This window comes from Neofelis nebulosa, chromosome 11, assembly GCF_028018385.1.
Source record: "Neofelis nebulosa isolate mNeoNeb1 chromosome 11, mNeoNeb1.pri, whole genome shotgun sequence".
In the NCBI taxonomy this organism is placed as follows: Eukaryota; Metazoa; Chordata; class Mammalia; order Carnivora; family Felidae; genus Neofelis; species Neofelis nebulosa.
In genome coordinates, this window is record NC_080792.1 from 79016195 (window position 1) to 79044093 (window position 27899).

General features: G+C 42.8%; 2 protein-coding genes and 1 pseudogene across 3 annotated transcripts in view; 2 read left to right on the plus strand and 1 right to left on the minus strand.

Annotated features, from left to right (window-relative positions):
* RNF10 (ring finger protein 10) overlaps positions 1-4292 on the minus strand; it is a 34049-nt gene extending 29757 nt beyond the window's left edge. For both annotated transcript variants that reach the window (XM_058691090.1, XM_058691089.1), the window contains exon 1: positions 4002-4292. In XM_058691090.1, the coding sequence (XP_058547073.1) occupies positions 4002-4158 (157 nt within the window). In that variant the 5' untranslated portion in view covers positions 4159-4292. The remainder of the gene's footprint in view (positions 1-4001) is intronic.
* Positions 4293-5557: 1265 nt separating this feature from the next.
* On the plus strand, positions 5558-6112 carry LOC131489222 (small ribosomal subunit protein eS7-like; annotated as a pseudogene).
* A 1936-nt stretch (positions 6113-8048) lies between these two features.
* COQ5 (coenzyme Q5, methyltransferase) lies at positions 8049-26277 on the plus strand. Its single transcript, XM_058691095.1, has 7 exons — positions 8049-8281; positions 12820-12969; positions 16834-17055; positions 21829-21935; positions 24461-24549; positions 25315-25426; positions 25507-26277. The coding sequence occupies exons 1-7, from the start codon at positions 8080-8082 to the stop codon at positions 25606-25608; spliced, it is 984 nt and encodes a 327-aa protein (XP_058547078.1). The 5' UTR covers positions 8049-8079; the 3' UTR covers positions 25609-26277.
* The last annotated feature ends 1622 nt before the right edge of the window (positions 26278-27899 follow it).

Genomic DNA, 27899 nt, shown 5'->3' on the forward strand with positions numbered 1-27899 from the left:
GGGGGAGGGTCAGAGAGAGGGAGACACAGAATCGGAAACAGGCTCCAGGCTCTGAGCTCTCAGCACAGAGCCCGACGCGGGGCTCGAACTTGCAGACCCCGAGATCACGACCTGAGCCGAAGTCGGCCGCCCAACCGACTGAGCCACCCAGGTGCCCCTTGCCCAGGACTTCTTAAGAATTCACTTGAACCAATCACTCTAACCCCTTTAAAGCCTGGGTTTTCTTGTCTGTGAAATCGGGCTTATCTCTAGGGTGCCTCATCGGGTCATGAAGATTAAGAAAAAACTGTAAAATGCCTACCACAGTGGTTGGCACAAAGCTGCCATTATTATTTGGAAGCCTATTATTAATAAATCTAAATCATTCCTGTCAAAGAGCCCCCATCAGACTCCCAACAAAGCCATATAAACCAAGGACTCCAGCTAACAGGCCCGGAAATTCCTGCAACTTCTCTAAGTGGTTTTTATTAAAGGCTTCAAGTCACCTCAATTTTCAAAGCCATCAAAACCTCCAGGTCCATTTACAGCCCAGAAAGCATTCTTCAAGGCAGATTACCACTAGTAACCTGGCTCCTGGTACCGGAATAAGAGGAAGTGTGTCAGGACAGCGCTTCATATCACCAACCTCAAAATAACTGCTTCATAATACCTGACCTTCCCTTAACCTCCATAGTAGTACCATCCCCCACCCAGAGGAATGGGGCAAGAGCTTGGTTCTGGGCCAGGGTCCATTGTTTGTCCGTAAACAGCCTACTCTCTGGCCTCTTTTTACTTTCTTTGCTCTTTCTAAATGACTTTCCCTAAACCCAAACACACCTTTCTCCTCTGGATTATATTCTGGGCTATTCACTGTAAATGTTCTTAGAACTGCATCTTAGCCCTACTGGAACAAAGCTAGAGGAAAATATCCAAGGAAAGGAATGTTATGTGAATGTCTGAAGCAATTAGCCAAGGCAAAGGAACTGCGGTATGCCACTCTGGCCAAAAAGATCAATTAAATCCCAGGAGCCAAATTCACCTATTTCCTGTGTGCATGAAGAGGAAACTTAAGCCAACTGCAGGAACAAAGACTCAAGTATATTAAACATGTAGATAGGAAGCAAATGACCATTTATGACATGCAGTTTAGAAAATAGAACAGATTTTTTTTTCATATGTGAGGTAAGGTGAGAGGAAAGGGAAATTAAATATTTAAAATCTGAGCAACCCTTGTTCTTGTTACTTTTACCAAAGAAAGTTGTCTTTTTTTTTTACCTTACCCTCCATTTCCTTTCTTCAACTCAGTCCTTTCAACAACTTCCAGCAAAATCAAGTATGAAGTATTGAGTCAGCTTTTGAAATACTACAGAAACCTTTTATGGAATTATGCTGAATTTGAGTCCACTGTTTTGCTAGAACAACGATCTAGAATCACTATATAAGAGATCCTGAATGATACCTGTCATGGCAGCATTGATCTTTGCTGTAATGTTAAGGTAGCATATGCTAACCCTCAGTTCAACCTTAAAAGCCAATATCCAGAGTTTCCTAAACTATTTTCTTTTTTTTTTTTTTTCAACATTTTTTATTTATTTTTGGGACAGAGAGAGACAGAGCATGAACGGGGGAGGGGCAGAGAGAGAGGGAGACACAGAATCGGAAACAGGCTCCAGGCTCCGAGCCATCGGCCCAGAGCCTGACGCGGGGCTCGAACTCACAGACCGCGAGATCGTGACCTGGCTGAAGTCGGACGCCTAACCGACTGCGCCACCCAGGCGCCCCGACCTAAACTATTTTCAATCTCTACCCACTCTGCCTTTGATTTGTTCTTAAATTCATGCCGTGGATTATGGCTAATGAACTTTTTATTTAGCTACAAACCTATCCTTCCTTTTCGCTAAGGAAACATACATAGCAGTAGCCAGAATGGTAGACACTGGCAATGGCAAGCTTTCTAACAAACATTTTAAACACTACTGTTACCAGAGGCACCCTGTGTATTTTACAAAACCTAGCAAAAATCCTTGATAAGAGCTTTTATTTCCTTCCTCAGAAGCTTTCAATTAAGAAGGTAAACAAATGCTTTTAAGAGTATTTTATAGTATTTAACTGTTTAAAAAAATCACTTTAGTCAGAATGAACCCAACAATAAGTCTTCTTATTCTATACAAGTCTATCTGAAACCTTAACACTGATAATTATTTTCTTGGTCAAATTACAACAGAATTCTATATCATCCTGTTGGATAATCAGAGTTAGTTCTACTAATCAACATTCAAAGGACAAAATGAGTAAATGCCTTAAATACCTGTTTCCTTGTTTGGACTGTCACCAACTTTCACTACTGCCTCATTACAGAATAAACTAAGGCATTTATTGCAACAGACTCATGATTGCATGTTAGTGGCTTAAACAGGAGCCCCAGAAAAACTACTTGAGAATTCAGATAGCTAGAAAATCACAATCTTTAACTTTACAACTGGGAATTGAGTGCAAAAGTAAAGTTCTTTATCAACTACATTGAGAACTATTCAGACTACACTAAACCAGTAGTTCCAACACTAGCCAAGAGGCCTGGCTACCCTCTCTCTCTAGAGGGATCTGTGATAAAGCTACACATGTACAAAACCCCAAAATTAATCTACATAATACTGCCTGAAAGTCCACACTAATCCCTGCTTAGGTATTTAAAGCATTCGTTTATTATCGAGACACCTGGCCTCCACCCGGAATTCTATAAGCAATTTCTAGAAGTCCTCAGCATACCAGGTAAACAAGTTTGCTCTATCCAGTAGATCAGCTCTGAACTCAAGTCAGCCTTACAGTTTTTTAATCTTAAAAAGTTTTAAACTGGAACTCTACATCTGGGACTCCAAATGTTCCCCTGCCTGCCACATATCCCCAGTCCCACCGAAAACATCTTCCTATTACTGCTAATAACATTATAGCATGAAATAGCAGAGATTAGTACACGGGCTTTGAAGTAACATGGAGAACATTCCACTCGACTCTGCCAACTCCTAAACTCTTGGCTTCTCAGCTTTTTCCTTCTTTAGAGATGAACAATTCCACTTTGCTGGACAGGTTAATAACTGGAGTATGGATAAGAGATGTACAAACCTAAGCCAGTACCTGGCACATGGTGAGCCCTCAATAAATGGTAACTATTATCATGACGGTCATAATTTAATAATGAGAGGCAGGACTACAAAAATGACAAAATCTTCCCTGTAAAAGGACACACTCTAGTGTGTTAGCACTCCACTAACACAAGGAACTAGGCATGATGTGTGTTTGGTGCATAATAGCTGTCAGATACTCTTCCAAGCTCTTAGCTCATTTGTTTTCTGAGATAATTTACTTAATTCTGATTATCTCCACCTTTACAAAAAAGGAAATTCAGACGCTCAAGGTCTGGCAAATCTAAAAAAACTGAATCACAGCTACTGCTCGTAACCACAACTCCGCACTGAACAAAACCATTCAAGGATGACTCCTCTTCAACAGAGGGATGGATCTTGGGCCAGGTTATTAAACATGAAATTTGAGTTTCAAAAGTCCTTGGGCCCCACCCTCCCCTGTTTAAACTTGAACACTATCCAATGCTAATTCAACATTAAAGGGTAAAACAACTTAGTGGTTTAGGAGTGTGGACTGGTGAGTCAGACAAAGCAGGTCTTAAGTAAGGCCTGCTATGAGGCACATACTAGCCGCGTGACCTTACCTTTTGTGAACCTCAGTTTCCTCATCCGCAAAATGGGGATAAAAGTAGCACTTAGTTCACCAATCTCTTCCGAGTAGTAAAGCAAGGATAATGCAAGGATTCACATAAACCACGCTGTACAGTACTCTTAGTGTTAATTTTTAAATAATGGGAGCTATAGAAAACGGGAGTAAGGGAAGAACGACAGTGGAAAGCGGAGCTGTACCTGGGTGACCCAGACACCAGAGCGAGGATCCTCCCCAGCCTTCGGGACAGTCACCCCCGCCCCCCGCCCCCCGCCCTGGGAGCCCGCCCTTACCACTCTTGGGTTTAGACTCTCCGGCCGGCCCCGCCGAGGCGGAGCGGGGCGGCTGTTGCCCTTTGCTGCTGCCCGAACAGGCGGAGGAGCTGCTGGAGCCGCTGTTCTTGTCCATGTCGGAAGCGGTGGCGGCGGCGTTGGGGGAGCTCTGCGGCATCAACGGGGGCCTCGGCGGCGGCGGCGGTCGGAGTGGAGCGGGCGCGGCGGGGACCCAGGCTCATGGCGTTCGGGGCCGGCGGGGGTCGGCGGCGGCAGCGGTTCTCGGCCTTCATGGCGACATTTTTCCCTGTTTCCTTCCTCGGCTTCTCAAACTGGAAAGAGAAGCAGCGGGCGGGGCTGTCGAGCCCGGCGGCAGCGGCGGCGGTGACAGAGAAGGAGGCCGGGGCTCGGAGGTCCGGGCCGGGCCTGGCGGGGCGGAGGCTACGGGGGAAGGGGAGTCGAGGGAAGGTGTGCGAGCCCCGCCGGCCGGCCGGACACGCTCTCCCGCCGCGGGGCAGGGGAGAGGGCTGGCTGTCTTGGTGTCGGGGACCGGTGTCTCCGACACAGCGATCGACACTCGCCTCTGGGCCGAGGCCGAGGTGCTCCGGGAATGGCGACGAGTCGCCAAACAGCATCTCGAAGAACCCGGATGGACTATATATATAATGGCGATGTGGAAGTGAAGCCCTCTGGGAAATGTAGTTTTCTGTCTACATCCGGGCCCAGTGATTCCACCCTCTCCCCCTCCCCCCCTCCCCCCCGAAAAGATGATGGGACTTGTAGTTCAGGTTTTAGCTTTAGAACGCTAAGAATGTGTATAATAATATGCACTACTAATAACGAATCCAAACATTGGAATACCTGTGAAATCCTTTTATTTACTCATTATTTAATCTGTAGTTCTTATTCTAGTATTAATATCAATTTATTCATGGTCCTTATCTTACCTAATAATAATAATAATGACAAAACCTTACATGTAATATCATTTTACAACACTTCATACAAAATTTCATTTCATTGTTAACAAGTCATTTATTAATATAAGTCATTGTTAATATTACATTTCATTGTTAATAACATGAGTGCTTGTCATTAACAGGCATTGCACTGTGGGTTATATGAATCATCACACTTAATCCTCACATTAACGCAAATATAAAGACAAGGAAACTGGCTTAAAAAGCTTCCATCGATTACCCACGATCACACGGCTAATAAATGATGTTCTCAACTACCTATGAGATAAGCGGTTCTCTATTTCACAGATATGGACACTGCGACTTAGAAAATCTTGTCACATCCATCTGTACTTTGGAAAATTATAAATGATTCCTTCCAACCATAGCAGTGAGATTCGAAGGATCACATACAAACATCATTAAAGAGATGAACAAATAATTTTTCAGAATAACCTCAACTAGTTAGAAACCTATTATACGCCCGGCACTGTGCTGAGCACAAGGAATGCCAAAATATATTCATATTGAGGTCTTTAATATATTCACAGTTTCCTAAGTGAATTAAGCAAATAAGAAACTACAGTGGCTAGGCCAGTGCTCATCAAGGGCAAGGCCATGTTCAGTTCGCACCCAAATATCATGAAGCCGAATGGCTATGGATGAGTCCAGCACCTTCGAGGCTCTATTTGAGCTGCAGATGAACACGTGTTCAAGGCCCAGCTAAGGGAGCCAGATGTAACAACAGCCAAGAAAACTTAAGTTAGTGGTGGTCAGAAAGCTATTATAATCTTTGTTTGCATTCCTCAACTTAAATCTTTCCAGAAAATCCAAGTCCAGCTAGTAAGTACACTGAAGAAAAAGTTCAGTGGGAAGTACGATATCTTTATTGCCCAGAGTTGCCTGAGCCAACTCAAAAAAAGCTGTACAAAAAATAAGCAAGCGTTCCACACTCTGGCAGCTGTGCACGATGCAATCCTGGAGAGCTTAGTCTTCCCAAGTAAAATTGTGCACAAGAGAGTCCACATGAAACTGGATGGCAGCCAGCTCATAAAGGTTCATTTGGATAAAGCATAGCAGAACAATGTGGAACACAAAGGTGAAACTTTTCCTGTCTATAACAAGCTCACTGGCAAGGATGTTAATTTTGAATTCCCCGAGTTTCACTTGTAAACAAAACTAACTGAAAAACATATCATTCACAGAAAGCAAGCAAGCAAGCCAGCCAGCAAACTACAATGGAAAATGGTAGTAAGAGCTATAATAGGGGCACCTGGGTGGCTCAGTGGGTTAAGCGTCTGACTTTGGCTTAGGTCATGATCTCATGGTTTGTGAGCTCCGCATCATCAGGCTAACAGTGCCTGCCTGGGATTCTCTCTCTCCCTCTCTCTGCCCCTCCCCAAATTGCACATGCACACATGCGCATGCTCTCTCTCTAAATAAATAAACTGAAGAAAAAAAAACCCCTCTAATTCCTTTAAAAAAGAAAAGAGCTATAGTAAAGTTAATACAAAATGCTGACTGTAGCAAAGGCTCCAAGGAGAGAAGTACAAAGAGGTGAGGGCAGGTAGAAGAAGGCTTCCCAGAGAGGTGTCACTTGAGCTGAGTATGGAAGGATGAGTGGAATTTCAGCAGTCATATATGAACAAATAAATAGACAAAATTCTGGAATTCCCCTAATTGGATCCTTTTTGGCTCCTTATTTATCATCACATGTGATACAAAACATTAGTAAGTACTGTATATATAAATCAATCAATTTCTTGAAATTAAGTTTTAACTGAAATTAAGAAAATTAGGTACTGATCTCATATTTTTAAATTTCCTTAAAATGCTTGTCTTGCTTCACTGTTTGCAGTTTTTTCCCCACAAATCATATTGAAATGAGAGAACAGGTACATAATGTTGGTCTGAAAACTTACTTTGATGTCTAGAAGGAACAGTCCCAAATCCTGAGCTCCATCCTTATATATGACTAGATAAGGAAGATATACTACGGTTCCTTGATGAATATTTATTTCCTTTAACAACAATGTGAGAACTCTGATTACATGGATGAATCATTCCTTCTATCACTCTTAAAAATAAAAGAGAGGGAAAGAGGAAAAGCCCGTGCAGTTCTTCCAAAAGAAAGCAGTGGGTGTCCATCTGTCAGGCTACACATTAAACCAGGAAGAGATTTTTCATTTTCAAAATAGTTTCTTAGGGTCCTTGGCGCTTTCTCCTTGTGAAATATTTACAGGAAACATACATTTAAAAAGAGAATCAAAGCAGAAACATATAGAAATCCAAGCAAAACTCACCACCTCCATCCTCTTTTGAGCAAGATGGTCTACATTACCCTTTCCATAAAAATAGAACAGGAAAATCTGGGGTTGAAGTAAACATCCATGCTCTGCCAGTTGGTGCTAAAAGTGTAGCTTTGTGACAGCAGAAGAGGGAGGGTGAGTGGTGATTGTGTCTGCCTCGCTAAACAGTCACCAGAGCTTTCCTTCCCATTTATGAACTTCTTAAGTTCAAAAAATGGAATGACCAAAGAACAGCCTTTCATATGTTTATTTTTCAGAGTCGTCTAGCATATGTTTCTCAAGAAAGGTCTGCGAATTCTTTGCATCAGAATCATCAGAGAAGCTTGTTCAATAAAGATTCCCAATACCCATCCCAGATTTACGGATTCAAAATCTCTGGTATTGGGGGCCCAGGAATCTGCATTTTAAACATCAAACCAGGTGATTCTTAGGCACATCAAAGTTTTAGAGAATTGACCTTGTAAGCTACTTGGAAACCACACCGTATCTCAATTTCCTCCTTCTGCATCAGAAAACCAGAGTTACTGTATATCTTGTGAGTTAGCATTCACACTACTGGTTGACAAGATTCAGAGACATGGCCGCTGAGACGCGACTGGGGGCTCTTCCTAAGGTCCCTTCATTTCTGGTAAATTCTATATTCAACGTGGGAAGAAAGAAAAAGGATTTCGGGTGCTCAAAGAATAGCCTCTGGATCCCAGAGATCATGCATAGCTCTCTAGTAAAGGGTTTCAGGGCGCGTTCGATCACTACTGTCTCCTACCGGCCGCCGTCGACCCTCTAGTGATGCAACATGACGTACGGTCCGGCTGCTGTCACCCTACTGCCAAGATGGCGGCCCCCAGGAGCTGCGCTCTCTGGAGCTATTGCGGTCGTAGGTGGTCGCGGCTGATGCGGTGCTGCGAGTTCCCCGGGCTTCGTAGCTCCTGGCCTGGGGGTCCGCTGGGTGCGCGGCAATTATCCCAAGAGAAGCAGGCAACGGAAACACACTTCGGATTTGAGACTGTGTCGGAGGAAGAGAAGGGGGGCAAAGGTGAAAGGGGCGAGAGGGCGGATGGAGGGATCTATCTGCGATCTAGTTTCTTCTGCTCAGCTAGGAGTTGGTTTTACGTCCTGTTGACCCGTATGCCGTGGCCTGTGCAGTCCTGACCTTCAAGGAGTCACCTCAGCCTGACTCCTCAGAGCTTAGATGCCTCCTCTTATTGAACACAATAATTCTCACTAAATCCCATCAGTTGGATGTTTGTGATGTGCCAGGCACCATGCAGATATTATTTCCACTTCTCATTTCAACCTCCCCACAGTGGGTATTGTCATGCCCAAGTTACACATGAGGAAACTGAGACTTAAAGATCAAACAACAATTTGCCCAATTTTACATGGTGGAACCAGCATTCCAACTCAGTTTGGTGTGACCACACAGCTCATGTTTTTCACCTCTTGCTAAAGGGATGGACCATTTTTTCTAGAAAGGAAGAAGGAAACTAACTTCTCTGGGCCTCAGCTTCCAAGTTTTATATGTAGGAATAATAGTAACCTTTCTCTTAGAGTTATAATAAGGATTAGATTACTTCATAAGTTAAAGTATTTTGAACAACGCCTGGCACTTCATAACTGCTAGATAAAGGTTAGGTATTTTTGAGCACTTTCTTTGTGTCCATTGTGCTATAGGCATGGGAAAGGAAAAGAACTATTTTAAAACTCCCATCTGTACCACTTATAATGGGGAAGGTATTGTGCCCATTTTACAGACGGGTATGGTGAGGCTCTGAGAGTTTCCTTCACTTGGCCTATGGTCACCCAGGAAATAAAGAGAAAGAATTCACAATGGAATGACCCATCCTTCTAAAGACCACTTCGTTGTCTTACCTCTCACCTCCGCCTTACTAAATACATAGCTTTACTGTAGTAACTCTTTGAATATTTATTTTAAATTAACATTTATTTCATAGAACTGTGAATCCCCAGAAAGCTAGTACAGTGGCTCATTCATGAAACAGAGATGTTAAGTCACTTGCCCAAGGTTCTGCTAATAAGTGGCAAAATTGGGGACTTGAATTCAGGTGGGTTGCTTCCAAAATGATAATGCCTAACCTCTGTATTGTACTTTACAACATATAAACAACATCTCACACAATGACAAGCAAGGAAGAAATTACCCACTGAGCTAAATCTAGATCTCCCACCTTGGGAGCCAACATTGAAGTGCAGGCAATCTTCCTCTTGCACACTATTGCAGGACTATAAAAATGACCATGCACGCTGAAATCATGTACAATGATCTTAATTATCAATGAGAAAAATTGCAACTGTTCCATGACCTCTAAAAATTATTGAACATCAGGGTCACCTGGCTGGCTCAGTTGGTGGAGCATGTGACTCTTGACCTCAGGGTCACGAGGGCATAGAGCTTACTTAAAAAAAAAAAATTGTTGGGGCACCTGGGTGGCTCAGTCTGTTGAGCGTCTGACTTTAGCTCAGGTCATGATCTCACAGTTCGTGAGTTCGTGCCCCGCATCAGGCTCTGTGCTGACCGCTTGCTCAGAGCCTGGAGCCTGCTTCAGATTCTGTGTCTCCTTCTCTCTCTCTGCCCCTCTCCCACTCACGCTTTGTCTCACTCTGTTTCTCAAAAATAAATATGTGTAAAAAAAAATTTTTTTTAATTATTGAACATCAAAAACTTCCTCACTGTTAATTATAAATGTATAGGGCCAATGAAACAAATAGTAAAGTCAATATTTACTCAGCACACTATAATTTAAAATTAGGTTTAATTTGTTTTTATTCTTTTTTTTTTTTTTAAGTGGGCTACACACCCAACCTGGGGCTTGAACACACAACCCTGAGATAAAGAGTCAGATGCTCTACTGACTGAGCCAGCCAAATGCCCCCAGATTAGGTTTAATTTTAACTTATTTAATGTAGGGGCGCCTGGGTGGCTCAGTGGGTTGAGCATCCGACTTTGGCTCAGGTCATGATCTCACGGTTTGTGAACTTGAGCGTCATGTCGGGCTCTGTGCGGACAGCTCAGAACCTGGAGCCTGCTTTGCATTCTGTGTCTCCCTTGCTCTCTGCCCCTCCCCTGCTCACACTCTCTCTCTCAAAAATAAATAAACATTTAAAAATATTATAAAGATGTAACACATAAAAAAATCTTTATTAGTTAGGATTTTCAAATTTAAAATCTTTCAATTGAGTTAAAATTCTAATAAAATTAGAAACATTAAGCTGTTTTATTCCTTCATAAAAAAATGAATGAAGAGTAGTTTGAACAGTGTTTGCTACCTTCTGGTCATGTATTTACAATAGGGAGCAAGCATCTTCTCTATGCCTTGGCAAATTGCCATACTCCTTTCTAAGTTTCAATCAGCTTGTAACATTTTATCTTTTCACTTTCAAGGGTCATGAAATATCTCCAGGAATTCCTTTAGTGTGAGATTTTTTCACTGGCATCATTTCCTCTGGGACATCTTCAACCTTTTGTCACAACCACATCCTCATTTATGTCCATAAGTTCATCTTCACAAAGTTTTTCCAGCTGCGTAGAGTCTCTTGAGTATCAACGTTGTCAGCTGTTTCTCCTATAATCCCATGGACATTTCACTTCCAGTATTACCACTTTTCACTTCTTTGCGGTGCTTTCATTTTCGTTGGCCAATTTCCTCTTTTTTTTTTTTAATATTTTTTTAACATTTATTCATTTTTGAGAGACAGAGAGAGACAGAGCATGAGCGGGGGTGGGGCAGAGAGAGAGGGAGACGCAGAACCTGAAGCAGGCTCCAGGCTCCCAGCTGTCAGCACAGAGCCCAACATGGGGCTCAGACTCAACAACAGTGAGATTAGACCTGAGATGAAGTCAGACGCTTAACTGACTGAGCCATGCAGGCGCCCCGGCCAATTTCCTCTTTGAATTACCTAGTTTTGTAAAATGCCGCATGTATTTACAACTGAGAGATAAGGTGGTAACACAACTACATGCTTTGCTGTCTGTGTGTGAACTGAATGACTGATGTGCAGTGACCTAGCAACCACAAACTTAAAGAAGTGACATGATTGGTTACTGATCGTGATATGTCTGTTATTTACAGATTGATTTATGAACTGAAGAACTACCAGCAGAGTTTGCACTGTATGCAATTACTAACAGTTTATATACCATTGGAACTGAATGATGTTGCTGGGGGACTGATGTTATTTAACTAAGCCACCATAACTGAAATTCATGTATATCAGAACCATGCAAAGCAAAAATTGCTTATACTCAGGGGGTTGAGCCTTAGTGTCCCTCAATACCCCAAAAGATGTTCAAAAGAAAAAAGCAAGCTTGGAGATCCTGGGGTTGAGAAAGGCACTCAAGATGGAGTTAAAGGAGGAGCTCTGTAGTGTGCTGATTCAGCAGAGGACAGTGATGGTTTGGATCTATGCCGCACATTTCATCTGAAACTCAAAGCGTCTCTCCTTCATTACCTAATTTAGCCTTATGGCAGGGTGATAGGGAGCTGACACTGAGTTTTTCATCTTATGGGCAGAGAAACAGGTGTAAAGCAGTTAAATGTAGCCTGTGCCTTAAAGTGTTTTGGATAGTAAATTCCTTTTCCAGTTAGCTCAGATTCCACATTCACCCTTGATCCTATTAGATTAATGAGGAGAAAATTTAGGAGGGCCCTCTGCACTGTGGCTTGGCCCTAAATTGTACCTGTTGTTTTTCTCTGTGATCCCAGCAGAGATGAACTGAGACCTTCCCGTCTATTAGCCATGTCTTTCCAATGGTTTTGTTGTTTTTCTACTATAATAACCATTAGAAAAATTCCATACCCCCCCCCCCCCATCCTCTAAGAACTGGAAACCTATTTAGTACCAAGTAGGTGTGTGGCATTATTGAGGCATTGGTCCTAGATAAAGGTAACTAAGACAGCAGAAAAGAGGTTGGTTTCCTACCTAGAATAATTTAAGCCTTTTTAAATTTTTTTTTCAACGTTTTTTATTTATTTTTGGGACAGAGAGAGGCAGAGCATGAACGGGGGAGGGGCAGAGAGAGAGGCAGACACAGAATCGGAAACAGGCTCCAGGCTCCAGGCTCTGAGCCATCAGCCCAGAGCCTGACACGGGGCTCGAACTCACGGACCGCGAGATCGTGACCTGGCTGAAGTCGGACGCTTAACCGACTGCGCCACCCAGGCGCCCCAATTTAAGCCTTTTTAAAAAGAGGTTAAGGGGTAGATTGAGGGGGGCACCTGGGTGGCTCAGTTTGTTGAGCGTCTGAATTCGGCTCAAGATTCGATGATCTTGCGGTTTGTGAGTACGAGCCCCACATTGGGCTTGCTGCTGTCAGCACAGAGCCCACTTCGGATTTTCTGTCTCCCTCTTTCTGCACCCGCTGCACTCTCTCAAAAATAAATAAACATTAAAAAAAGGGGGGGGTGGTAGATTTGGGCATCAAGCATTATAGCTTAATTTCAACAAAGACAGGCAACTTCAGGGGAGAAAAGCTTCATCCTCTTTCATTTAGGACTTCCCCAAGTTAATCTTGTTAATAGCACAATTAATTGTGTTGTATTTCTCCTATGTCAGTCTATCATGTGTTTGAAAGTGTGGCCAAGAAGTATGATGTGATGAATGATATGATGAGCCTTGGTATCCACCGTATTTGGAAGGATTTGCTGCTCTGGAAGATGCGCCCGTTTCCTGGGACCCAGCTGCTCGATGTTGCTGGAGGCACAGGTAATGTCCAGTTGAGAATCCTTGAGTATCCTGAGCATTATTTTACGGAAGTTAGTGTTTCTTGTTGGAATGAGCTAGCCTAACTACCATTAGGCTGAAGATGGTAATTGAAAATCAATATACTTCTTTCTTTAAATTTTTTTAATGTTTATTTATTTTGAGAGAGAGAGAGAGAGAGAGACAGTGTGCATGGGGGAGGGGCAGAGATAGGAGAGAGAGTGGGGGAGGGGCACAGAGAGAGGAGAGAGAGAATCCACACCACTGTCAGCACAGAGCCTGATGTGGGGCTCAAATTCATGAAACTGTGAGATCATAAATTGAGTCTAGATCAAGAGTTGGATGCTTAGCCCACTGAGCCACTTAGGCACCCCCAAAATCAATATACTTCTAAGAAACGTTTAACTAAATATCACTCAAAAGCACAAAATATCAACTTTATGCCTATCCTTTTTCTAAAATGCACAGGTTACAAAGTAAATAGATTACTTTTTACTCCAGCAACATCTCACCCTCTACTTGACCATTTTCTTTTCTTTTTTTATTTATTTTTGAGAGGGAGAGAGCACGAGCAGGGCAAGTGGCATAGAGATAGGGAGACACAGAATCTGAAGCAGACTGCAGGCTCCAAGCTGTGAGCTGTCAGCACAGAGCCCGATGTGCGGCTCGAACTCACAACCTCAGCCAAAGTCGGATGCTTAACTGACTGAGCCACCCAGGCACCCGACCATTTTATTTTCTGTTTAACCTTTAATCCACTTTCCCTTTTTCTTTGGGGGGGATGCCCTTTACAATATTCCATAAGCTCTCTAGACAACCTTTTCTGCTCAATCCACTATCACATCAGAAATCAAAAGCTCAATTGTGGTTTTTTTTGAGCAGCAGGCAAAAGTTTATTAGAATATAAGATTAGAAAGAATTGTAGGAAAACTCTCTTTACAGACAGGGGACGTTTGAAAGTGAATGCCCCAAAAGCTCAATTGTTTATATGTGGTTCTTTGTTACTTGGTGCACACTAGGCATTTGGGGAGAAAATGTCACAGGTTTCTAAAATGCATCTTGGGATGTTATCAAATGGTTAATTTACATGTTAAATTACATTAGAATAATGTGTCATACAATGTAATAATGTCATAATCTATACCAATTGAATAATATGGAATAACAAATTACAGAACAGTCTCCATGTGTGAAACATGTTTATGTCTGGTCCTCTCCTCAATGGAAGCTCAGAAAGCAGTAAGACACCTTGTTCAGTGGAAGACAATTTAACAGAATCTATTAAAATTTAGAATCTTTAGGGGCTCCTGGGTGGCTCAGTTGGTTAAGCATCTGACTTGTGGTTTCAGCTCAGGTCATGATCTCAAGCCTTATGAGATCCAGCTCTTCATCAGGCTCCACGCTGATAGTGCGGAGCCTGCTTGGGATTCTTTCTCTCCCTCTCCCCCTGTTCCCTGCTCCTGTGTGCTCTCTTTCTCAAAAATAAATAAAACTTTTTTAAAAATCTAGAATCTTTATAGTCTAGGATCCTACAATTCCAATTCTCCATGTGTAGTCTAAAAAAAAGAAAAAAATAACTTGCACAAAGATACAGATATAGAAAGGGTTCAGTCAGAGCTGCTTACATCTGTGGCTTAACCCGTAACATTACTGCATACTGGCAACTGCCCATTTAGAAAATGTAATTAGAAGGTAATCCCATATATTAAAAAAGACATTTTAAAAATATATAGCTACAAATATGCTCACTACATCATTTTTAGTAGTAGTGAAAAATTGGAAGTAACCTATTTCTGCCTCAGTAAAGAAATTGTTTTAAATTAAGATACATCCCTTCTACGAAATATTATGTAGCTATTTAAATGGATGCTATAAATACTGGTGGAAAGTTCTCAAGGACATATTCAGTGGGAAGAGAAAGAAAACAAGTTGTGTAACTATGTGTAGAATATCCCTGTGTAGGTTTTAAGTTGTTTTATAGGAGTACGTATAAAAGTACTTAAATATATAGAAAAGTGACCAGAGAATGCCTAATTTGTTGCAGAGACTGGAAAAACTTAAGAAGATATATTTCTTGCAAATAGTGTAAGGATAACAAAGACAACTTTATAACAAAGGAAATGCGATCCTAGAAAGCACTGTTTTGGCCCAAACAGTATTTACCTGGTCACGATAACATAAACACTTTTGATTTTCAGCTTTTAGACTCTAACCAACAAAGCAGAGGAGACATAATTATAGCGATAGAACAATGTATGTTATCAGTCATGACGGCATTAAACTTCACACAATAGAGGGCTGAAGGGGTTCAAGAGGTACCATCTGTAGCTGATGAAATAGAAATAAAATATTAATTAGTCTATTACTCTAGTTTACAAAGGGATCTGTGAGGAACTATGAAATGTGATACAAATATATTGGGAAGATGGAGGCAACCAGAGAAGAGGGGCGAGGTAGCATTATAAGCACGGTAAGTAAAGGGCTGGAACCAACAGAAGGAACAGCTGAAAGAGTTGAGAAAGATGGTCTCTAGGGAGCTGAACTGGGCATGGGAAGTGGTAGGGCAGGGAACCATTGCTGGTAACTATACCCTTATGTTGCTTTCCTAACAATTATTAGAGACTAGAAGGGCTTCACACTAAGCACTTGACACTGGTTGTGTCTGGAGAGGGTATGGAGAAAGAATGGAACTTTTATGTTTTCTTCTAAATATTTAGATGAGTCTTTTGTAGTGAGAACGTATCCATGCATTACTTATGCTATTTTTTTTTAAGTTTTGTTTTTTGTTTTTTGTTTTTCTTTAAGTAGGCTCGATGCCCAGCGTGGAACCCAGTGGGGGGCTTGAACTCACGATGCTGAGATCAAGACCTGAGCTAAAATCAAGAGTTGGATGCTCAACCAACTGAGCCACCCAGGCGCCCTAAAAGGTTTTTAAGAATATTAGAAGTTAACAGGGAACCTGGCTGGTTCAGTTGATAGAACATGCAACTCTTTTTTTCTCAATTTTTTATTTTAGAGAGAGAGAGAGTGAGAGAGCACAAGCAGGGGAGGGGCGGGGGGGGAGACAGAGAGAGAGAGAGAGAGAGAGAGAGAGAGAGAGAGAGAGAGAGAGAGAGAGAATCCTAAGCAGCCTCCACATTCAGCGCAGAACCCGACTCGGGACTCAATCCCACGACCCTGGGATCATGACCTAAGCCAAAATCAAGAGTTGGATGTTCAACAACTGAGCCACCCACGTGTCCCAAGTGTCTGACTCTTGATTTCAGCCCAGGTCATGATCTCACGGTTCATGGGATGGACATGTCAAGCTTTGCGCTGACAGCACGGAACCTGCTTGGGTCTCTCTCTCTCTCTCTCTCTCTCTCTCTGCCCCTCTGCCACTCCTGCGTATGTGTGTGCTCTCTCTCTCAAAATAAATAAAATAAACATTAAAAAATAAAATGAAATCTTAAAAAATATATTGGAAGGGACACCTGGGTGGCTCAGTTGGTTAAGCATCCAGCTAACTCTTGGTTCCAGTTCAGGTCAAGTTCTCACAGTTTGTGGGTTCAAGCCCCATGTCAGGCTCTGCGCTGGCAGCACAGAGCCTGCTTGGGATCCTCTCTCTCCCCCCTCCCCTGTTTGTGCTTGCTTTTTCTCTCTCTTAAAATTAAATAAGTAAGCTTTAAATGTATATATATATATATATATATATATATATGAAGTTTTTAAAAATTGATGTTAGTAGTTACTATATAAATGAAGAGAAATTTCAATTTTTGTACACTCCTCAAATCTTGTCCCTTTGTATCTCTGTTTGGGTTTTGGAAATGCTGGGGTTTTGTTTGTATTTGTGTTTGCATCTTTCCTCCTGTTGGCTTTCCACAGGTGACATTGCATTCCGGTTCCTTAATTATGTTCAGGCACAGCATAAGGGAAAGCAGAAGAGGCAGTTACGGGCCCAGCAAAATTTATCCTGGGAAGAAATTGCCAAAAAATACCAAAATGAAGAGGACCCCTTGGGCGGTTCCCGGGTTGTGGTCTGTGACATCAACAAGGAGATGCTAAAGATTGGAAAGCAGAAAGCCCATGCTCGGGGATACAAAGCTGGTAAGTCAGTCCTACAGAAAGTAGACACTGCAGAAATGTTTGTGTCCTTTTTGGTTTTTTGGGTTTTTTTTAACATTTATTTTTGAGGGGCACCTGGGTGGCTCAGTCGGTTAAGCGTCTGACTTCAGCTCAGGTCACGATCTCGCAGTCCGTGAGTTCGAGCCCCGCGTCGGGCTCTGGGCTGATGGCTTAGAGCCTGGAGCCTGCTTCCGATTCTGTGTCTCCCTCTCTCTCTGCCCCTCCCCCGTTCATACTCTGTCTCTCTCTGTCTCAAAAATAAATAAACATTAAAAAAAAAATTAAAAAAAAACATTTCTTTTTGAGAGACAGAAAGAGACAGAGCACGAGCAGAGGAGGGGCAGACAGAGAGGGAGACACAGAAACCAAAGTAAGCTCCAGGCTCTGAGCTGTCAGCACAGAGCCCAACGCAGGGCTGGAACCCACAAACCAGGAGATTATGACCTGAGCTGAAGTCAGACACTTAACCAACTGAGTCAACCAGGCGCCCCATTTTTGTATGTTTATGAAATGAGATGTATAAAATGTTGAAGAGCTTTATTTTTCAGCTTCCAAAAACGTACAGATAGGCAGGAATCAACGATAATTTGCATGAATCCAGTTTGTATGCTGTTATGTACATTATTTCAGCAACCCAGGGAGTTAGATTATCAGCCCCATGTGACTGAGCGGATAACCAAAGCCCAAAAAGTTGAAGTGTCCTACTCAAGTCACACAACTTTTAAATAGGCAGATCCCAATTTGGAGCTGAATCTTCTGATCTTAGTTAGCCCTTAGGCCCTGAGATAGTTTTGCTTTCAATTCCCGGCAACTCCCTGCTGACCCCAGTGTCCTGTTTTTGAGCCATATCATATCCCATCAGTACTCAAAGGGGTTGACAGATGTGGTAGCTGAGAAGGTGCTTTGCCCCTAAAGCAGAAACATGTCCTTCAGACACAAGGAGTGCAAGCAGCTGACAGCCTCCAGCTCTTACAACTTTTAGGCTCTGCCTCAGCTTCCAAGTTGGGCTCTTTTCTGGCAGGGCTCCAGAGCTCCCTATTGGCTTGGCTAAGGCTTTATCAGATCTGCACTGATCTGTAGGCTTTCTCTGCTCAGTCTTGCTTCCTCTTCCTTTTATCTTCCCTGGGTGTTCTCCCCTGCACTCCCCCTCCAAAACAAACAAACAAACAAAACATTTGCACTCCTCCATCATCTCAGCATGTTTCTTGCTTTTTTTTTTTTTTTTTTAAATTATTTTATCAGCATCTGTTTTTCAGAGGCCCCAGCTGATAGAGTTAAAGAAACACCTGTAAACAGTACTCTCAGCAGCAGACAGGAGGGTGACTGCACATCTCTGGGAACCCACCGCAACCTGAAAATGGACAGTTTGTGCCCTGGCTTAAAGACCTAGACTTCACATTTCGCTTTCTGTTTGTTTTCATATTTTAAAATACTTTCCCCCAGTTTTTTCCAAGTAGAAGTAAGGATCCGGCAGCCACACCACCGTTTAGCTCACTTTTCACAGCTGCTGCACTGCCCTCTTCCCAGCTCGCCAAGCACTGCAGGCAGCCACTGTGTGAGACAGTGGGATAGGACAAAGAAAATAAAGTCCCTCAGGTCAACATCAGCGTTCCTGGCCTCCCCTTCCCCCACCAGGAGTGTCTATGGTTATTTTAGTTCAATTCTTCCTCCTCCTCCTCCTCCTCCCACCCCCAGAACAAGCTGCCTAGACGAACAACCCACTTGGCCTACAAGATGAAGGGCTCTTTTGTTAACCATCAACGCTGATCAGAAAGCAGACAGTCCCTAGTGTTTTTAGACAAAGGCACTATGTTTCCTTACTCCTACTGAAAAACGTGTTTCCCTTCCCTCTGGTGCTTAGCCGTAAAGAATGGAGAACAACGAAAGAAATGATAGGCAGTGTTCCATTTCTGGATTCACCTCTTCCATACCATAGCTTGCCCTTCAGCCTCTCCCAACTGCCAAGACAAATCCACTGGCATAGGAATTACCAAGTGCTGCATAGGACAGTTTTTTATCTTTCCTCCTGGCTTTGTCAGTCTCCGATAATGATGTCTTTGTAAAAACTCTCATGCAAAAAGAGTTGAAGCTAAGGAGGATCCTAGAAATTATTTTGTAATAGTAAAAGTTAATGTGAAAGGCATATTTATGTGTAGCGCTGTTTATTTGTATTTTATGTGGAGCACTTCTTCCCCAAATGTAAGCCCACAGAGCTTACATTTATTTCATAGGTTGTAATGAAACAAATTATTTCATACGTTATAAAAGTGGTATATTTGGGAGAACTTTTGGATTTTGGAAAAGTATTAAGAAGAAAGTAAATGTTACCTATAATTCCAAATCATTTTCATTTCCTTTTTATGAAATTAAAGCCTTCCTGTATATACAAATTTAGTATCCTGCCCTAATTCAGCATTGTATCATGAGATTTTTCTATGTCATTAAAAATTCCTTAAAATCATTATTATATTCTCCTGTATGGATGTGAATCATGAAGATTTCACATAACCAATTTACATAACCAATAACCAACTGATCTTTCATTTTTTTATAGTGTTTTTGCACATTGCACAGCATTGTAACATCCATATTTGTAAATTTTTGCATGCCTTTGTTAATTTTTTTACCTTCTATATAACCTTGGACAATTGTTTAAACTCTTTACATTTCAATTACTTTATCTATAAAATGGAGAGAATAGGGACGCCTGGGTGGCTCAGTCAGTTAAGCGGCCGACTTCAGCTCAGGTCATGATCTCGCGGTTCATAAGTTCAAGCCCTGCATCGAGCACTGTGCTAACAGCTTAGAGCCTGGAGCCTGCTTTGGATTCTGTGTCTCCCTCTCTCTCACCCTCTCATTCACTCACACTGTGTCTCTGTCTCTCTCAAAAATAAATAAACTTAAAAAAAATTTTTAAATAAAGAGAATAAAAACCACCTTATAGAAGGAGGTAATATACCATAGCTATTGAAAAACACAGGCTCGGGGCGCCTGGGTGGCGCAGTCGGTTAAGCGTCCGACTTCAGCCAGGTCACGATCTCGCGGTCCGTGAGTTCGAGCCCCGCATCAGGCTCTGGGCTGATGGCTCGGAGCCTGGAGCCTGTTTCCGATTCTGTGTCTCCCTCTCTCTCTGCCCCTCCCCCATTCATGCTCTGTCTCTCTCTGTCCCGAAAATAAAATAAAAAACGTTGGAAAAAAAAAAAATTAAAAAAAAAAAAAAAAGAAAGAAAAACACAGGCTCTGGGATAAAACAACCTGAGTTCCAGTCCCTCCATATGACCTTGGGTAAGCTGCTTTAACCTTTCTGATACTCAGCTTTGCTCATCTAAAACATGAGGATGATAATAAGAGCTATCCCATGGAGTTGGTATGAGAATGTGATAAGATAATGTATTTAAAGTGATAATACAGACCCTGCCACCAAGGGGTCGGAGCAGTTGCAATGATGATGATGATGATGATGTCATCAATGTCCTCCTCCTAAAAATCAAATAGCTGGGTCAAAGGGTATGCTTATTTTTATTTTATTTTTATTTTATTTTATTTATTTATTTAACTATTGCTAGTTTGCTTTCCAGGGAGGTTATTTTCATTTACTGTCCTCTACAGAGCTTTCCTTCTATATTGCATTTTATGTCTAATTCACTGCAAGTTGGGTAATACTAAAGCCGAATCAGTATCCTTAGAGGACATAGCCACCGTTATAGGGTTCCCTTGGGTGTTTTCTGAATTTGTGACCAGACTTGGGTCTTGACCCTTTAATTCTCCAATAGAACCAATATAACTAGGCTAAATTGTGTACTTAGAATACTTCTAATGACACTCTGATACTCTTATTTTTTTATTTTTTAAAATTATTTTTAACATTTTATTTATTTTCAAGAGAGAGACAGAATGTGAGTGGGGGAGGGGCAGAGAGAGAGGGAGACAGAATCCACGAAGCAGGCTTCAGGCTCTGAGCTGTCAGCACGGAGCCCAACCTGGGGCCCGAACCCATGAACTATGAGATCATGGCTTGAGCCAAAGTCAGACACTTAACCGACTAAGCCACCCAGGTGCCCTTGAAAAACATTTTTTTTTAATGTTTCATTTCCTCTGATACTCTTATTAACTCCACTTTACAGATGAGGAAACCAAGTCAAAGTAGTTTATTCAAGATTATATAGCTAATAAATGGTGAAGCTGGAGTTAGAACCTGGGCAGTCTAACCCCAGGACCCGGGATCTTAACCACGGTGCTTTACACAAAACACTTAGTTGGGTAAAGGTTGCTTGAGGGTGGGCATAACTAAGTATTCATCAGGTTTTACTCTGAGACCCTTGGGGAAAGAACTTCCTGCTGACTTCAAGAAATCAAATCCTCAGGGGGACAGGACACCTTGAAGACAGTGGCCAGGAACCCAGTGATGAAGGCAGGCATGTGATGGTTGCTGATACCACATGTATGGTATTTGCCCAGCACCAAACTGTTCTCCATTTCTCCCACACCAACTAGGTAGGTGTCCAATGATTCAGTTCAATTCTGAGACTAATCCAGAGTTAGTCTCAGATTCCACAGATTTAGAGGCTCCGTACTATAAGACTCCCCCCACTTGAGAAGTCAGCCATCTAGGGGGTGTCCAGGCTGCCCATGATTCTGCCTGGCTGACTACACAAATTGGGGGGTTCCCATGATGCCCTCCTCAGGTTTGACAATTCACTGGGTGCAGAAGAGACGGCTACCCAGACTGAGACCAGAAATGATTTTCTCTTTCAGGACTTGCTTGGGTATTGGGAGATGCTGAAGAACTGCCCTTTGATGATGACAAGTTTGATGTTTACACTATTGCCTTTGGGATCCGGAATGTCACACACATTGATCAGGTATGAATGGCTGCATCCTCAGCTTGAGTGACTCTCACGATATTAGATCTCCTGGAATGGCCCCACGGAAAAGGAGGAAGGAGGGAGAGATTCTTCACTCAAACCGGCTCTTGAGTGGAATGACCATGTCAGGCTTAGGGGCTTCAATCCTTGAAGTTGCCAATTTTCCTACTCACAAAATTGAAAAAGACCAAGACCACAGAGCAGATCCTCATAGGAGCCTTTGTTGCTTGGGTTGGTATTCACATCTTTGAGCTGTCTGTCTTGCTCTGGCATTCCGTCTGTTTCCTCTCATTTGTGAAGTTGTCTGACTCTGAGTTTGCAGATCAGTGGCATTTCCAAGGCCAACACAGAAAAAGGCAAACACTATTTTGGCAGAAGGTAGCTAGAGTAATGGGTTCCTCTATAGGGAGAAGGGAACATTCAGCTTGTAATCTGACACAGCTTTTTGTTCTTCTTTTTAAGATTTTATTTTTAAGTAATTTGTTTGTTTATTTATTTTGAGAGAGGGAGAGACAGCATGAGTTGGGGAGGGGCAGAGAGGAAGAAGAGAACCCCAAGTAGCCTCCATACTGCCAGCGCAGAGCCTGATGCTGGGCTCAAACCCACAAACCATGAGATCATCACCTGAGCCGAGGTCAGATGCTTAACTGACTGAGCCACCCAGGCGCCCCTATTTTTAAGTAATTTCTGCACCCAACTTGGGGCTCAAACTCAAAACCCTGAGATCAAGAGTCCCATGCTCCACTGACTGAGCCAGCCAGGCACCACCTGATGCAGTTCTTCTTTATTTCTACTTCAACATTCTATCCCAAAGCATTTGAAGGTAATAGGCAAGGTGCCATGTTTTGGTTCTATAATGGGGGCTCTAGTTATCTGGTTTCTCTGCTTTCGGTGGGACCTTTTTTTTTTTTTTTTTTTAATTTTTATTTATTTTTGAGAGAGAGAGAGACAGTGTGGGTGGGGGAAGGGCAGAGAGAGAGGAAGACACAGGCTCTCACCTGTCAGCACAGAGCCTGACATGGGGCTTGAACTCCCGAACCGTAAGATCATGACCTGAGCTGAAGTTGGACTCTTAACCGACTGAGCCACTCAGCCACCTTGGTGGGACATCTTTATGATGCACTTCAGCTTGGTTTTTATGACCTGCTTGTGTATGTAGCCAGTTTATTATTTTAATTTAAAAAAAGGTTTTTGAATAGGTTCAAAGTACAAAAAGGTGTATCAGTGAAAGTATGCCTCCTATCCATGTGTCCCAACCATTCAGTGCATCCTCTCCCTCCAGACAATCACCAATTTCTTGTGTCAATGTCTTTATTGGTTTTTTCTTTTTCTATACAAATATTAGCATGTGAAACATTTTGCTCATTGCTTTTTTTCCATTAAATATGTATCTTGGAGGGGCACCTGGGTGGTTCAGTCAGTTGAGTGTCCTACTTCAACTCGTGGTCATGATCTCGTGGTTCAGGAGTTCAAGCCCCGCATTGGGCTAGCTGATATCAGCACAGAGCCCACTTCGGATCCTCTGACCCCCTCTCTCACCCTCTCCTCCTCCCCTGCTCACATACACACATTCTCTCTCTTTCTCTCTCTCTCTCTCTTAAAAATAAACATTTATTTTATGCATATCCCAATAGATGCATTTCTGTAAGATAGGTTCCTTGAAGTAAAATTGCTAGATCAAAAAGGATATGCACTGTGATTTAAATAAGTAATTGTAGGGATGCCTGGCTGGCTCTGTTGGTAGAGCATGTAACCCTTGATCTCGGGGTTGTAAGTCTGAACCCCACGTTGGGCAGAGTTTACTTTTTTTTTTTTAATGTTTATTTTTGAGACAGAGAGCGCAGCAGAGGAGGGGTGGGGAGATACAGAGGATCCAAAGCAGGCTCTGTGCTGACAGCACCAAGCCCGATTCAAGACTTAAACCCATGAACCATGAGATCATGACCTGAGCTGAAGTAGGACACTGGACCAACTGAACCACCCGAACCACCCAGGTGCCCAAGAGTTTACTTTTAAAAATAAAGAAAAAAGGGGCGCCTGGGTGGCTCAGTCAGTTCAGCATCTGACTTTGGCTGAGGTCATAATCTCAAGGTCCGTGAGTTCAAGCCCCATGTCGGGCTGTGTGCTGACAGCTCAGAGGCTAGAGCCTGCTTTGGATTCTGTGTCTCCCTCTCTTTCTGCCCCTCCCCTGCTCATACTCTGTCTCTCTCAAAAATAAACAAACATTAAAAAATAAAGAAAAAAAATCCTGAAATAAGCTTTTAATAAATAATAATTGTGAAATTGGCCACCATGTGGTTATACCAGTCTGAATGCTCCAAGTAACCTTCTTTTCGTGCCTATAAAATTTAGAATAGTGTAGGGTTATCTCTGCTACTACAGCTTTCCAGCTAAGAATGCACAAGGGAGCTATGGGAAATGCTAACTTTTATAATGCCCACCGAAGCTCGAGCTGTCTTGGCCTCATGGAATTGAGTGAGTTCTGCTGAGGAGTATGTTCTCTTGTTCCTTGTCTTGCTCAGGCACTCCAGGAAGCCCATCGAGTCCTGAAGCCAGGAGGACGGTTTCTCTGTCTGGAGTTTAGCCAAGTGAACAATCCCCTCATTTCCAGGTTGGCACTGTTAACAGGGCTTTATTCTCATTGTCTAGCCAAGGGCTTCCCATATCCAAATGGACAGAAAATAGCCAGTAAGCTAGAAGCATGAACCTCATAGTTCAGAGTCTCTAGGGGACACAGTGCCACCTCAGGTCAGCCAGTTCTAACGACAACACCTAAGCCAGAAGAATTTCAAAGGCTCAAGTTGGCCCACAGATGTATTTTGACTCATCAGTTTTTAAGAAATTGACTTAGATGTTCATATTTAAAAATCAGGAAGTTTTACATGAAAATTTCCAGCTTCAATTGAGAAATCAGATGTATGGCAACACTGAGAAAGCACTTATTCCCACATGGCAGTAGTCAGAGCTGAGTAGTGCTTGACCCTTCTCCACTTTTTTTTAGATTTACTTATTTTGAGAGAGACAGAGCACAAGTGGGGAAAGGGCAGAGAGAGATGGGGACAGAGGATCCAAAGTGGGCTCCACGCTGATAGCAGAGAGCCCAATGCAGAGGCTCGAACCCATGAACCTGCGAGATCATGACCTGAGCCGAAGTCAGACACTCGACCAACTGAGCCACGCAGGCGCCCCACGCCTTCTCCACTTTTATGCTACTTCCTAATTGTACCTTGTTACTCCCTATTGGTCTTGCACCTGGCCCGCATCGCTTATTTCAGGTACTGACCCTACAAGGCATTTGGATTTATGACTCCAGGCCTAAAACTTCTTGCTTATCAGGGGTCATGTTCCAATCTTAATCTTTCATCCTTTTCTTTAGGCTTTATGATCTGTATAGCTTCCAGGTCATTCCTGTCCTGGGAGAAGTCATCGCAGGAGATTGGAAGTCCTACCAATACCTTGTAGAGAGTATCCGACAGTTCCCACCTCAGGTACAAAACCATAATTTTACAACAAAGGGCCTGGAGTTTAAATCCAGGTGATCCTTGCTGTATCTTTCTTTGTGTTTTAGGAGGAGTTCAAAGAGATGATAGAGGATGCGGGTTTTGAGAAAGTGACTTACGAAAGTCTCACGTCAGGCATTGTGGCCATTCATTCTGGCTTCAAACTGTAACTCCTTTGCTGTTCTGGAGTGTGTACCAGTCACATCCTGTCGAAAGCCTGGAAGTAAAGGAAGCGAGACCAGTAGCAGAACATCTCCTCTTAAGGAGGTGGGCCTTGGACTCATGTTCTGATGTGACCAATCTCCAAGTGGAAGAACCAGATTCCTGTCACTTTGTTGCAACTTTCATTGGGAGCTGCTTCAGGCCTTCTCCCAGAGGTATTTGGTCTATATTTTGTGCTCAACTCCTGCTAATTTTTCTTGGCCGTGCAGTGTGTAGTTGAGGTAAAACTTCTCATTTTTTAAGTGTATTTGTAGCTTCTCTGCTGGTGCTGCCTTCCAGAGGGATAATGAATCATTTGAATCCAATGATTATGTGAACTAGAAAATGTCCTAGCTGTACCTGAGTCAGCCTTCCAGCCTAGGACTAAGTCTGGGGCCAAAAACCAGGGCCCAAGTCAGAGGGCTAACAATCACAACTAGAATTATGAACTGAACCACTAAAGGAGTTTACAATTTGTGCACTATTTGTTATTTCTTCTTGGGGAGGGATCAGTGAGGGAAATACATTTTTGTCAACACTCACTCATTCCTCTTCCACCAAAAACGACTACTGTATCCTCAGTGCCTGTCATGAAGAAAACAATAAATCCTTGTTGAAAGAATAAATGTACCAGCCAACTCCTGCTTTTGTGTTTTATATGGAGAGCTTTTTTTGTTTTTGTTTTTTTTTTTTTGAGAGAGAGAGGGCACGCGCACAAGCAGGAGAGCAGGAAGGGGAGGAGCAGGGAGAAAATCCCAAGCAGGTTCCACTCCCGGCATCAAGCCCAACATGGGGCTCAATCTCACAACCTTGAGATCTTGACCAGAGCCAAAATCAAGAGTTGGACACTTAACTGAGCCACCCAGGCACCCCTCGAGAGCTTCTTTATCAGAATACGTTTGAAGGGTTCTATAGCCAAAAAAATTATAAAAGTTTGAAAACTATCGGGGCGCCTGGGTGGCGCAGTCGGTTAAGCGTCCGACTTCAGCCAGGTCACGATCTCGCAGTCCGTGAGTTCGAGCCCCGCGTCAGGCTCTGGGCTGATGGCTCGGAGCCTGGAGCCTGTTTCCGATTCTGTGTCTCCCTCTCTCTCTGCCCCTCCCCCGTTCATGCTCTGTCTCTCTCTGTCCCAAAAATAAATAAAAAACGTTGAAAAAAAATTTTAAAAAAAAAAAAAAGTTTGAAAACTATCTAGCCTACCCACCCTCTCCGCCCCAGTACTAAGGGGCAGAGCTGGGCAGAGCACTCATCTCCTCAGTACAGTCTACTGTTTGATGTTAAAGTGAGGCCATAAATATTGCGAAGTGAATGAAGCTTATGGTTTTTAAGGGATTTTAGTAAGAAACTGCAGAAAGCAACCTGTGACTTGGCTGGCCATGTATTAATTGTGGTGAACTTAGTTCAAGGGTATTTCAGAAGCCTTCAGGTATATGCTGCGTCTTGGTCCAGCACAGTGGGGGTCATTTATGTACCTTCACTCACAAGATCTTGCCCTGTCATTGAAAAGCTTTCAGCGGCACCTGGGTGGCTCAATCAGTTCAGCATTTCGGCTCAGGTCATGATCTCACGGTTCGTGAGATCAAGCCCCACGTTGGATTCCAAGCTGACAGCGTGGAGCCTGCTTGCGATTCTCTCTCTCTTCCCCTTCCCGGCTCACAAGTATACATTCTCTAATATTAAAAATAAATAAAGTTTTCAGACACACAGCTATCTATATACAACTATCTCAAAGAATAGCAAAAGAACATTTGACAAGCCTTAACCCTTAGATAAACTTTTAGCTTACATTTTCTCAGCCAGCTGGCCTTTGAAATTACAATTAACAAGCAGCAGACACTGGAAGGAATTTCATAAACCATCAGCCCAGTTCTATCTCCCTGGCAAAGTGGTTTTCTCACATCTGAATCAAAAACATAGGGGTACCTGGGTGGCTCAGTCAGTTAAGCATGACTCGTGATTTCTGGCTTGGGTCATGATCTTTCCATTGATAGGATCAAGCCCTGCATTGGGCAGCTCTGTGCTGACAGCCCAGAGCCTGCTTAAGATTCTCTCTCTGCCCCTCCCCTGAACCTGCATACTCCCTCTCAAACATTTAAAAATAAAATAATTAAAAACTGCCACTTTCAGGCAGTAGATATGGGCCTGATCAAATTAGAACTCCCCAACGTCCAGCCATTTGTGGACTTCTACCAGCTCTAGGATCTATTGCTGGCAGACTATTTGGAAGTAGAGATAACTGAACAGGACTGATACATCTTTA